The 12,776-nt window shown below is 62.1% G+C and overlaps 1 protein-coding gene across 2 annotated transcripts in view; it reads left to right on the top strand.

The window, feature by feature from the left end:
* Arhgap8 (Rho GTPase activating protein 8) overlaps nucleotides 1-5,725 on the top strand; it is a 37,876-nt gene extending 32,151 nt beyond the window's left edge. The window contains exons 8-11 of one of the 2 annotated variants that reach the window (XM_026394302.2): nucleotides 716-793; nucleotides 2,602-2,730; nucleotides 4,549-4,652; nucleotides 5,426-5,725. In XM_026394302.2, the coding sequence (XP_026250087.1) occupies nucleotides 716-793; nucleotides 2,602-2,730; nucleotides 4,549-4,652; nucleotides 5,426-5,725 (611 nt within the window). The remainder of the gene's footprint in view (nucleotides 1-715; nucleotides 794-2,601; nucleotides 2,731-4,548; nucleotides 4,653-5,425) is intronic. The other variant, XM_077798758.1, reaches the window with a different exon arrangement.
* Nucleotides 5,726-12,776: the final 7,051 nt, after the last annotated feature.

The following is a 12,776-nucleotide window of genomic DNA, read 5'->3' as shown; positions in this document are numbered from 1 at the left end:
GGGGCAGGGCCCTGTCACCCGGCTGGTGATGTCAGTGGCCAGAGGCCCACCCCCCGACCTTGTCGCTGGTTTCAGGAGCCCTCGGTTCCGTGGAGGCCCGTGGCCGTCTGTCCACCCCATCGGCACTGGCCGGGAGCTCTCGGAAGTGTTGTGTGTCCGCAGCGTCCCGCGTGGCTCCGGCAGCAGTGGCCTGAGGGACACTTCATATGTAGCTCGTGCAGTTGAGCGACTGGGCTTTTTATTTTGTTCAGTTTTAACTGATTAACTCATACTTTGATCACTGTGGGCAGCTAGGGCCTGGACCTCAGGGGAAGCTGCTTGTTCCAGGTCTCCCGGGAGCCAGGCACATGCCAGGCATGACCGGTCCTCTCTGCTCCCTGGGGGCAGGACCCTGTGGCCTTGCCCTACTGGCCAACAGGTCCGTTGAGGCTCAGAGAGGCTGAGCGCATTCTCCAGGGTCACACAGCTGGTAGGAGGCAGAGCTGGATGGGAACCGAGGTCTGTCTGACTTCAGCCTCTGTCCCTTCCTATCCCTGGCCAGGGCCATAGAGAGAGGAAAATGGGAGCTTGGGACATTGAAAACACTTAAGAGGGATAAGTGAAATCACAGGAGGGTGAGTGGGCGGGAGCATCCCCTGCCAGGCACAGCAGGCAAGTCCATGGGAGGGGGTCACAGAAACGTCCAGAAACCCAGTCCTGGCTCTTCTCCCTGCAGGGCTGCGCACCGAGGGCCTGTTCCGGAGGTCGGCCAATGCCCAGATCGTCCGCCAGGTCCAGAGGCTCTGTGACCAAGGTGAGTGCCCCACCGCCCACAGCCCTGGGCCCCAGAGCCCGGGACCCAGCGGACCCCAGCGAGAGCCCAGGACCAGGAGCAGCCAGTGTGGGGCCCTGGGCAGACCCCCATCTGGCCCTTGGGTGGACCGCAGGCTCAACGGACATCCGAGGGGCAGGGGATAATTCTCGGGTCTGCTCTAGCAGTCCCCCAGCCAGCCCAGCCCTGCGGGACACCTGCCCTCTGTCCCACCGACCCCCCGCATCCAGCCCACGCGCTCATGAGCACCAGGCCCACGGGTGCAGAGCTTGGGCACCAGTTTTCCTGTCCGGCCCGTGTGCTGCTGTGTCACCCAGCTGGGCAATGCCATCTGAGGGCCAGGGCCCTGACCCCAGGGAGCTGCGTCCTAGCCAGGGGCAAAACCTCGCCCCAGGAAGACAGTCCCCCAGGAAGACGGCCCCCCAGGAAGACGGCCCCCAGGAAGACAGCCCCCCCCAGGAAGACAGCCCCCCCAGGAAGACAGCCCCCCCAGGAAGACAGCCCCCCCAGGAAGACAGGTCCCCCAGGAAGACAGCCCCCCCAGGAAGACAGGTCCACCCAGGAAGACAGCCCCCCCAGGAAGACAGGTCCCCCAGGAAGACAGGTCCCCCCAGGAAGACAGGTCCCCCAGGAAGACAGCCCCCCCAGGAAGACAGTCCCCCAGGAAGACAGCCCCCCCAGGAAGACAGCCCCCCCAGGAAGACAGGTCCCCCCCAGGAAGACAGCCCCCCCAGGAAGACAGTCCCCCAGGAAGACAGCCCCCCCAGGAAGACAGGTCCCCCCAGGAAGACAGACCCCCCCAGGAAGACAGGTCCCCCAGGAAGACAGCCCCCCCAGGAAGACAGTCCCCCAGGAAGACAGCCCCCCCAGGAAGACAGGTCCCCCAGGAAGACAGCCCCCCCAGGAAGACAGCCCCCCCAGGAAGACAGTCCCCCAGGAAGACAGCCCCCCCAGGAAGACAGGTCCACCCAGGAAGACAGGTCTCCCCAGGAAGACAGCCCCCCCAGGAAGACAGGTCCCCCAGGAAGACAGCCCCCCCAGGAAGACAGCCCCCCCAGGAAGACAGTCCCCCAGGAAGACAGCCCCCCCAGGAAGACAGGTCCCCCAGGAAGACAGCCCCCCCAGGAAGACGGCCCCCCCCAGGAAGACAGCCTCCCCAGGAAGACAGGTCCCCAGGAAGACAGCCCCCCCAGGAAGACAGGTCCACCCAGGAAGACAGGCCCCCAGGAAGACAGGTCCCCAGGAAGACAGCCCCCCCCAGGAAGACAGGTCCCCCCCAGGAAGACAGGTCCCCCCAGGAAGACAGGTCCCCCCAGGAAGACAGCCCCCCCAGGAAGACAGGTCCCCCCAGGAAGACAGGTCCACCCAGGAAGACAGCCCCCCCAGGAAGACAGGTCCCCCCCAGGAAGACAGGTCCCCCCAGGAAGACAGCCCCCCCAGGAAGACAGGTCCCCCCAGGAAGACAGGTCCCCCAGGAAGACAGGTCCCCCCAGGAAGACAGGTCCACCCAGGAAGACAGCCCCCCCAGGAAGACAGGTCCACCCAGGAAGACAGGTCCCCCCAGGAAGACGGCCCCCCCAGGAAGACGGCCCCCCCCCAGGAAGATAGCCCCCCAGGCCCAGCCGCCCCAGAACTGGTGGGAAGAGCATCCGCCTCCGGGCGGCGAGGGGACCAAGCTGTCCCCAGGCCTGTGGCCACCATCTTGCCCTGGGTCACACCATGTCACAGCTGCCATCTTTAGGTGCCATCTCTAGGCGGCAGGAGGAGCTCACTGTGCCATGGTCCTGCAGGGAAGCCCGTGAACTTCGATGACTATGGGGACATCCACGTCGCTGCTGTGGTCCTGAAGACCTTCCTGCGGGAGCTGCCCCAGCCGCTGCTGACCTTCGCGGCCTACGAGCAGATCCTGGGGATCACCAGTACGTACGGCAGGGGCTGTGGGTCCTCGGGGGCCACCTACCGCCAGGTCAGGCCCGGCACGGCTGGGGTGGCTCCACGTGCAGAGTCAGGACAGCCAGCCCTGTGGCCATCTGGCACAGAAGGGACCTGTGGGGCTTCCCCACCACGCAGTGAGGTCTATTTATGCCCCGCCGGCCTCCGCCAGGCCACACTGTCACGGTGGGCAGTGCCTCAGGGGGCATCCTGCCACAGGCGGCAGAAGACACCTCTGGATTGGGGCGTATTGTCCTGGTCATGGCCCGGCCTCTGCCCACCCCATGCTGACCCCCAGGAGTCCCAGCCCCTCAGCTCTCCCCCTGGAGCGGGGTCCCCGGGTCCCTCCCTGTGTTAGTACCCTGAGCTGCGGTGCAGGTGGGACCCCGTAGCGGGTGCCCGGAGCTCCACGGTGGGCTCAGGAGCGCCAGGCTTGCCCCGGAGGGCAGCACCTGGGAAGAACCACCAGGCCCCCGGGTCTCTGCCATCCAGTGCCATCTCTTTCTTCCTCTGGGAGCCCCGGGGTGCAGAGGGGCCGGGTTTAGAGCTGACTGTAGGACAGTGTGGCGAAGGTGTCCCTTCCCCTGAATCAGTGCTTCTGGTCCTTGTCCTGGGAGGTGACCTGGGGGACTGGAGTATCTTGTTACTCTCGGGGCCCTGTAGGTTGGGGTGACCCAGGGTGGGGCTGGGCCTTCCAGAAAGGCCAGGGTTGGGCTTTCAGCCGTGGGCGGCGGCCCAGCTCCTGAGGGCAGGCAGCTGGAGACTGAGGGCACAGCGCCCCGAGCTCCCAGAGCGCCACATTTCCCCCTTTCCTCGGGGTTTCTCCCGGGCTCCTCTCTGAGACTGGAGGTAGCCCTCCCACAGCGGCTCAGAGTGGCCAGGCCCTGGTGCCTGGCGGAGGCCAGGGTCAGGCTGGGCCTCCAGGGCCAGTCTGCCGGTGCCCACGGCGCGGTTCCCTGTCCACCAGCAGCAGGGCCTGCAGGGCGGTGATGCGCAGGAGAGGCCACGCGCAGGATCGGGACAGCGAGCCCTAGCCCTGGGGCTGGCCGGAGGGGGCCTGCGGGAGCGCAGACCCTAACCTGATAGAACAGCACAAGCACAGGGTGGGAGCCACCGCCCAGGAGGCCACGGCGCAGCCTCATGCCCTGTCCACGCCAGAGCGGCCACGGCAACGCGCGGCTGCTCCTCTTTCCTGCCCCCCTCCTTCTGTCCTCTCCGTCTCCCTCCCTTCCTCTCCCCCTCTCTCTCTCTCACGCACACACACTCTCCCCCACGACCTCACCTGTCCCTCCTCAGAGCTCCCCTGAGTGCTGTCCTCCTCCTGTGCCCTTGTAGCCCCGTGTCCTTTTTGATGGCTCCATAGCGCTCCACAGGCACCATTCCTTGTGATAATTGCTCTGTCCCTTTGGCCCCACCCAGCGGCATCAGAGCTGTTTCCCTCACTGGTTTTGCTCACTGGTCATTTTACAAGATTCCACAAGTTCCGAAGCTGCGGTTGTTGAGACCTGAGATGGTACCAAAGGCTGAGGAGTGCGTGGCGGGTGCCTGTGGGGAGCCTGGTGACGCCTGCTGAGGTCACTGAGCAGGAGTGCAGGGGGAGGGGGCCTGGAGGTGGGACAGCGGCCGACTCCTGGCCTAGACCACTCCTGTTCCACGGACTCGGCCTCCGGCCCCCAGGAGGTGATCTCTGTGCGCATTTGAGGACCAGGAGGGGGCTGGCCTGTGCTGAGCGCACCCCCTCCGGGAAGTATGTGTGGCGTCCAGAGCTGCCCAGGCCCCTGGACAGCGAGGTGGTGCTGTTGCAGGTGTGGAGAGCAGCCTCCGCGTCACCCGCTGCCGCCAGATCCTGCAGAGCCTCCCGGAGCACAACCACGCCGTGCTGCGCTACCTCATGGGCTTCCTGCACGAGGTGAGTGGCCCGGCCTGCACCTGGCCGGCGCCTCTCCCCCACACCAGGCCGGGCCCTGCCTGCCTGACCTGGGGCACGTCCTCGGAACACCACTCCAGGTGGCCAAGGCCGTCGTCCCCAGCCTGGCCAGGTGAGGGCTGCGGGGAACCTCCCTGCGGCCAGGAGGGCCAACCACAGCCTCCGGCCCTGCCCCTGGGCCGGCCTCCGCCCCTGCTGGCCACCTCCTTCTCGGGCTCCTCTGCTCTTGCGTCTCAGGCTTGGGCTGAGTCTGGGCTGGGGAGGCCTGGCACACAGGAGGCCCTGAGGCTGGCACACAGTAGGCCCCGAGCCGATGGCAGGTGATTCCTGCAAGGGAACCAGGCACCCTGCCCTTTGGGCCCACAGGCCGCGTCCCAGAGGGGACCCTGGGGCCGAGGCCAGAGAGGGAGGTGCGGGCAGCGCTGCCCTCCGGCCACAGAGTCCAGGGAGGGGCCTCCCACCACAGAGTCCAGGGAGGGGCCCTCCTGCACCTTCCAGCTCCTGGCCACTCAGGTGGCCGCCCAGCCCAGCCCGGTCCCCACCTTGGCCTGTCCTCTCCTCTGTCCCCTGGTCTCGTCACTGCCCTGCCTTCCTCTCTGAAGGACGCTCATCCTGGGGTGGGGGCCGCCTGGGCAGTCCCGGGTGCTGTCATCTGGACAGCCTCGGCTTCATGCCATCAGCAAAGACCCTCGCTCTTCCGACAAAGCCAGACTCTGGCTGAGGCCTCTCCTGGGCCCACCCTTGTGTCTCGCCAGGTGTCCCGGGAGAGCCTCTATAACAAGATGAACAGCTCCAACCTGGCCTGCGTCTTCGGGCTGAACCTCATCTGGCCGTCCCAGGGCCTGTCCTCGCTGAGCGCCCTGGTGCCCCTGAACCTCTTCACTGAGCTGCTCATCGAGTACTATGACAAGGTCTTCAACCCCCCAGAGGCCCCCGGGGAGCGCACCCCGGGCCCCACGGAGGCAAGCGGGCCGGGCAGCCCCCTCTCCAGACAGTGTGCCAGGGTGGGGGCACCCCCGGCTTCACCCTGCGTGTCCCGCCTCCGTGTCCCCTGAGGGTGGCCAGGAGACACCTCTCTTGTTGGATAGGTCCCCCCAGCCCGTGCGTCTGTGTCCCAGTGTGTGTTTGTGAACTTGCCCTCTGAGGTAGTCATCAGGCATTAAATGAACGCGGAACTGTGGCGAACAAGTCCTGCTTCTGATTCTCCATGGTGAGGCTGGAGTAAAACCACGCTGTGAGGATGATTCTCTGAACTGCAAGCTGGGTGGCTTCCGGGAACCTTCGGGCAAGGGGTTTGTAGCTGTCAGCGCTGCCGCAGTGCTGTGTAACAACCGCCTGGGCTCAGCGACTTCACACAGCCACTCCGCGTCGCCCACCAGCCAGGGCTGTGCCAGCCCCATGTCCATCCTCTCACCAGGCCTGAGATGGACAGGAGGAGGACGGTTTCCGAGGCCCCAGTCGTGGCTGCTCGACCTCCATGCTTTGGGCCTATGGCGAGGGGCACACCACGGGAGCGCATGGTGGAAACTGCTCGCCTGGGAGCCAGGGAGTGAAAGAGCGGAGAGGAAGGGCCAGGGGACTAAACTCTCCTTCGAGGGCCGCCTCCAGGGGCCTAGCTTCTCCTACCAGATCCTCCCTACTAAGTGTCCCCCCAGGAACACCCCGGGCTGGTGACCACGCCCCGTAAGGCAGCTTTGGGGGACATTCAAGATCCAAGCCCTGTCTGTGGGTCAGCTGATGGCTCTGTGGGTCTCTTGGGGGCTCTCTCCATGTCCGGGCTGGGCTGGCCATCAGCTGGGGAGACGTGGCTGTCCGGCAGGTGCCCCAGACGCTCCAGCAGCCCGCGTGGGCACATCCTCAGGGTGGTGCCTGCACAGAGCTGTCCCGGGCAGGTCCCGAGCTCCGGCTGGCTCCCTGTGGGCTCCACTGGCCCCAGCGAGCACCGTGGCCAAGCCCAGGTCACACAGAGGGCGATGTGGGAGGGTAAGACCTGGGCACACCGGCAGCCCCCTGCGGAGGGCACTGGGACATGTTGGGGTTCTGTGGCCTCAGACACCTGAGTGGTGTGATGGGTCCTGTGTCCCCATGAACTGCGGGGAGAAGGCTGTGAGGCCCACGCTCCCAGACCATCCCGCTTAGGGCATGTGCTCAGCCTGGACCGATGGCTGTGGCAGGGACATGCCGCTCAGCCAGGCTCGGACGGAGCCCTGGGCAGCCTGGTGTGGCCGGGAGGAGGGTGGACCTCCGGACACCATGGCGGGCTAGGCCACCTGCAGCCATCGCCCAGGAGCCTGCCCCAGGGAGAGGGGGCGCTGGGGACAGAGGACGAATGCTGGCAGCGGTGACCCAGGTGCCCCTGGGATCCTTGGGGTGGCGCCAGGATCTGCCCCCCTCCCGCGCCTCTCAGGGCCTCCCCTGGACGCCAGCCCCTCTGCTGGGCTCTCTTTCCTGCCCTGCTGGGGTTTGTGGCATTCAGAGAAGGGACCAGCTGTCCCCCGAGCTGAATCCCAGCACTTGTCACGGGTGACACCGTGTTCCCGAGCACAGAGCACACGAGAGGCCAGGGAGGGTGTTGCTCCTTCCTCCTGGGCATTGGTGCTGTCCCCGTCCAGGGCAGAGCAGTGTCCCCGAGGCCTGGGCACTCTGTTACTAAGGGCGTCCATCCTCGCAGGTTCTTGAAGGTGTGTCTGCAGCAGAGGGACAGGGCCCAGTGACAGTTGGGTGGGAGAGAGGACGGGTCAGCCCCACCTGCACTACAGGACAACATGGCCACACGGGCAAGGAGACGGGTGCCGCCACCCACAGGTCCCTGCTGTGGTGCCGAGGTGCACAGCGGTCCTCGGCCCGGCGGGTCGGCCCCGTGGCATCCCAGCTGGGGACCTCTGCTGGGGGGGCAGGTCCCCAGTAAGTAGCACCCCTCTTTTTTGCCCAAGCAAATCGAGAGAGGCAGGCTCAGAAGGCCCTCAGACAGAGGCCAGGTGGCTCCCCGCAGCCCACAGACCTGCCTTCTCTCTGGGGCCAAAGGCCTGGGCACGGGCCACCCTGACCTGGACAGACTTGCCGCTGGCCACTGGCCCCGCTGCAGGGGCTACGAGGATGGCCGGCTCTCCGTTGGTGCCCGGCTCCCCTCCAGGGGCAGCAGTGGGGGCATGGCCCCTCCTCCTCCCAGGAGGGACAGGAGCGTCACCCCCACCTGGGGGTCTCTCCAGGGGTCCCAGGGTGTCTGCTGTTCTTATTCCTAGTCTAGGGGTGAGGACCTGGGGGCGGGCTGTGTGTGTGTGTGTGTGTGTGTGTGTGTGTGTGGAGGACGAGATGTGCCCAGGGCCACCCAGCGGCGAGGGGCAGGACTGGGGTGCAGACCTGTGCAGACCTTTGCTCCGCCCCCTTCTCCCCCTTCGTGGAGCTGGGGAAGGGAGGCATCAGGCCTCCGTCTTCCTGTCTGTGCAGTGAGGACCCACACCACACGCCCCTTCCAGCTTCAAGACACCGCTCCAGCCACAGGCCTGAGCCAGGGTCACCTGTGACCTCAGGCGAGCGGAGCCTCTGCCCGCCCCTGATTCCTGGCTGAACACGGCGACAGAGCTGGCGCCCCACGCGGGCAGGGAGTCCCTCTGCCCCTCGTGGCACCGCGGACTTCTCCTGGTCGTGTGGGGAACACCTGGATTCTCAGGTTTATAGTAGGTTTGGTCCCCCGGGTGGCCGCACGCTCTGCAGCACTGTCCGCCTGGGGCCCGCCAGGTCGCCGTGAGCTGAGGGCTCCGGCTCACAAACGCCCCTGGAGCCCGCCCTCCCCACGGCGGCCCCCAAGAGGTTCCAGTCCTGGCTGGGGGCTGCCTGTGTCCTCACCGTCTGGAGCTCCAGGGACAGGACTGGGGGGACCAGGACCAAGCCCTGTCAGAGGTCTTCTGGCTTCTTCTCTCCCCCTCCTCCAGCCCTCTGCTCTCTGTCCAGTGTCTAGTCTTCCTTCCCGGCTGGCCAGGTCCTCTGTCTTTCCCCTTCCCACCTGTGTCACTCGTCACTCACGGGCACTCGGCCAGAGCCCTCTCCTGTGCCGCCCAGAAGCTGGTTCCGTTCCATTTCTCTTCTGTTCTGCTCCGCAGCCGCCTGCTCCCTCCCTCCCCTCTCCCCTGTCCCCCCTCCCCCTCCCCCCTCCCTCCGTCCTCTTTCTTTCCACAGGGCCCTCAGCTCTGACCTCTGCGGGCTCCCCACACGGGCTCCCCAAGGGTGGCTCTGCGTGGTCCCTGCCATGTCCTGGCCACAGCCTCTGGAGAGCCACGGCCTCTGCACCCGTCAGGTGGGCGTCCACCCTCACAGAACAACCCCAAGCGGCCTCGGAGTTGTGTTGCCAGGTTAAGTACAAGGGAAGAAATAACGACAACGGCTCCCTTCCGGGGCAGCGAGAGCAGCGTGGTGGCCGCGGCATTAACAAGGACGTTAAATCAGGCCTCATGCATTATGCAGAGAGGGGCCCGGAACCGCGCCTGGGAAACATGTGTTTCAAATTTCCTGACTCCGCGTGGCCCAGAGGTCCTCCCGAGGCTCCTGGATCACAGCTCCTCTTTTACAGACGGTGACTGTGGAATCGGGCTCGGGCGGTGTGGCCCCCTCGCCCTCGCCCCTGTCAAAGCCACTTCCCCCATCATTTCCGTGGCCGGAAAATGCAGGAAATGTGTCCCGCAATTCAGTTAAAACAACCAGGACTCGGGGTGTCTGTTGAGGACACACAGAGTCGCCATTCACTTTTGCAGAAATGGCAGGGCTTTACGCGACCCCAGAGGTCAGGCAGCCTGCCCAGAGTTTGTAAGCCGACGTCCACTGTGAGTTACTGAGACCCGTCCAGACCCGAGAGTCTATAAGCCAAGGAGTGCCCCTCGCCCCACCTGAGAGAGCCAGCCTGCTGCTCCCAGAGGGCCGGCTCTGGGCACCCCACTCCTAGTGCCAGCTCAGCGAGCGGGTGGCCGGCAGAGGGAACTGGCAGTCACAAGGCTCAGCTTGAGGTTCTGTCCCATGTGGCAGGGATGGGACTGGGAAGGCCTCCCATCTTTTTCCCAGGGGAGCAGCCCCTTTGCAATTTCCTGTCCTTCTGAGCACCTGCTTTGTGCCAGTCTCAGAATTAGAAATGAGCAAGGTATGCCAGCTGCCTCAGAGGGCCTGCTGAGCAGTCTGGGACAACACAAGAAAGTAAAAGCACAAGTAGGTGCTTCTAAGAATGAAAGCAGTGTGTTTGCTCAGGGCTAGGGATGTGCCTGAGTATCCCTGTGCTGGAGCGGGGTCCCTAGTGTGGTGGTGTGGAGATGTGGTGGACCTTTAAGGGGTGGGGCCCAGTGGGAGGAGGTGAGGTCGTTGGGGGCGTGGCCTCAGAAGGGGTGGGTGTGAGTTACTTCCTGTGAGAGTGGGCTATTATCAGGGAAGGTCCCCAAATGCTGGGTCCCCTCTACACACAGCCATTTCCCTTCTCATCTGTCCACCACATTGTGATGCAGTTGAGGGGGCCCTCGCCAGAGTCCAAATAGATGGGGGCTGATCTTGAACTCTAGACTCCGGAACTGTGCCCTAAGCTCTTTTAAAATAAAATATCCACATGATGGCACACTCCTGTATTCTCAGTGGCTCAGAGGCCGAGGCAGGAGGGTCGCAGGTTCAAAGCCAGCTTCAGCAACTTAGGAGGCTGTAAGCAACCTAGGGAGACCCTGTCTCAAAATAAAAAGAAAAAGGGGTTGAGGATGTGGCTCTGTAAGTTATTTCCAATTGTCAACTTGACTGGATCAAGAGATGCCGAGAATTCAGAGGATCAGGGGTGTGTCTGTGAGGGCGTGGCTAGGAAGGATTGGCATGTGGGACAGCCAACTGGAATGGAGACCCTCCCCAGGCGTGGGCAGCACCACCCAATAGGATGATGCCTTGGGTGGGATACAAGCTGGAAGAACGGGAAGCGCAGAAGCAAGCTGGGTTCTTCTTGAGCCGGTTCTTGGTGGCTGCTGTGATCCTCTGAGGATACCGGATTCTCACTTTGTCACTCTTCCAAAGCAGACAGTGACCGTGATTCTCCAGAAGACTTTGGTCTCAGATTGGGGTAGCCCCTGGGTTCAACCCCTCAGTAAGGAAGGAAGGAAGGTGGGAGGGCAGGCTGGCCAGCCGGGTGGCCAGAGACTGCAACTCACTCTAAAACCCCAAACAGAACAATCTTAACCTGAGTCAGAAATTAGAAATGGCAGTTGAGGATTTTAAAGTAGCCATTGTAAGTGCCCTCAAATATGTAAAGGGAAAAACATGCTCAGAATACAGGAAAGGATGTAAACCCTCGGTAAAAAATGAAAAATACATCCTAAAAAACAAGGGACTTCTAGGGGCTGGGGTGTGGCTCAGTGGCAGAGCGCTTGCCTAGCATGTGGGAGGCGCCGGGTTCCATGCTCAACACCACATAAAAAGTAGAAAATCAAATAAAGGTATCGTGTCATCTACAATTTAAAAAGACTTAAAAAAAACAAAATAAAGGAATTCTAGGAAGGCAAATAGGGTGTCTGATTTTCTAAAAGACATTGGGATTGAGAGAGAATGGAAGTGGTCCTGCAGTTGGACCCACAGAGATTGCCTAATCTGAAGAACAAAGAGAAAAAGGTTTGAAAAATGTAGAGACCCAGACACCTGCAGGGACAGTGTCTGAAAGTCTCACACACTCGTCACCGGAGCTGAGGCAGAAGAGAGAGGAAGATGCAGAGACCATATGAAAATCTGTGGCCCCAAATATCCAAATTTTCAGATTCAATTATCTCAGCGAACCCCAAACTAGAAAGAAAACCCCACCTCATCTGCCCCAGTGGAACTGCTGAAAACCCAGGGTGAGGACAAATTGGGGAAAGAGTTCAGAGGAGAAGCAGAATGACCCAGAGGACCAGCAATGCCAGCCGCTGGCCCCCAGGCTGGAGCCCAGGGTGGAGGCATAAGGAAGCGTGCCTTATGTGGTGGACTACGTTCCTCTTAATTTTTAGGAAATAAACAAGAGTGCTGCTTACAACAAACATTTTATTTAGTCTGTGGGGTTTGCAAGACGAGTGGGCACGTCACCTAGGAGGACTGTGGCCTGAGGACGGGTGGCAGGGTTCCACTGGTCTACCTCCTGTATGCGCGGCTCCTCCTTAGCCCTGAGGCAGCGGTCAGGGAAGGGGTGGGCCTTTCCCCAGACAACTCCTGAAGGATACAAAAAGGTCCAAAGCTCCTTCCCTGCACTCTGAAAAGAACATCTTACAAAATCCACGAGAAGGCAAGAAAGCCAGGGGAACAAAACCCAGAGGGGACCCCGAGGAAGCCAAGTGACCAGCCACATGGGCAGTTGCCTCTAATGCTAATGGAGTCCACCCTGCAACGGACACCAGATGGGTCAAGACGACCGTGAAAGCAAGACTGAGGTTCAGGGATCTGAGTGCAGAGGCAGGTTGGCGGCAAAGGGACTTGACCAGAGGGGCCATGCGCCCAGTGAGCACTGAGGTCCAGGGCACCTGTGTCCACCCTGGATGATCGGACTTCAGACGCCGCAGGGCCTTTGGCAGCGATGAAATGGTCGGTATATTTAGAAGACCTAACTGTCATTAACGTGAATGTCCTAACAACAGGAGTTTCATACACAAGAAGGAATAAAGACGGTGGAACCAAAGGACAAATGACATTTCTATGATTATGGTTGGAGAACAGCTCTCTGTCAAAACTGAGAGACCCCAGGGCTGGGGCAGGGGTGGGGGCTTGGAGACTGAGCAGCCGTGAGGCCCTGGGTCCATCCCAGCACCCCGGGAAAGACAGACAGGAAAGGATGAAGAAAAGAAAGAAAAAAGAAAAAAAAAGACAGGGAGATTGGCCAGGCAGAGTGAAGTCGTAGGTAACCCGAACACCGCCATCAGCCACCTTGACCTAATTGGTATTTATAGGATGCGACTCCGACCACAGAGGAGCGCACATTCTTTGCATGCACACATGATAAAATCACCCATCTAGCCTATCTTCTGGGACATAAAATATATCTCAGTTGATTTAAAGGATTTGAAATCAAACCACAATGGAAAAAAAATGAAAATAAAATCATGTGCAGGAAAAAATACCTAAGTGTATAAAAAT

This window comes from Urocitellus parryii, chromosome 5 (genome assembly GCF_045843805.1).
Source record: "Urocitellus parryii isolate mUroPar1 chromosome 5, mUroPar1.hap1, whole genome shotgun sequence".
Taxonomy (NCBI): domain Eukaryota; kingdom Metazoa; phylum Chordata; class Mammalia; order Rodentia; family Sciuridae; genus Urocitellus; species Urocitellus parryii.
This window is presented reverse-complemented; position numbering and strand designations above follow the sequence as displayed.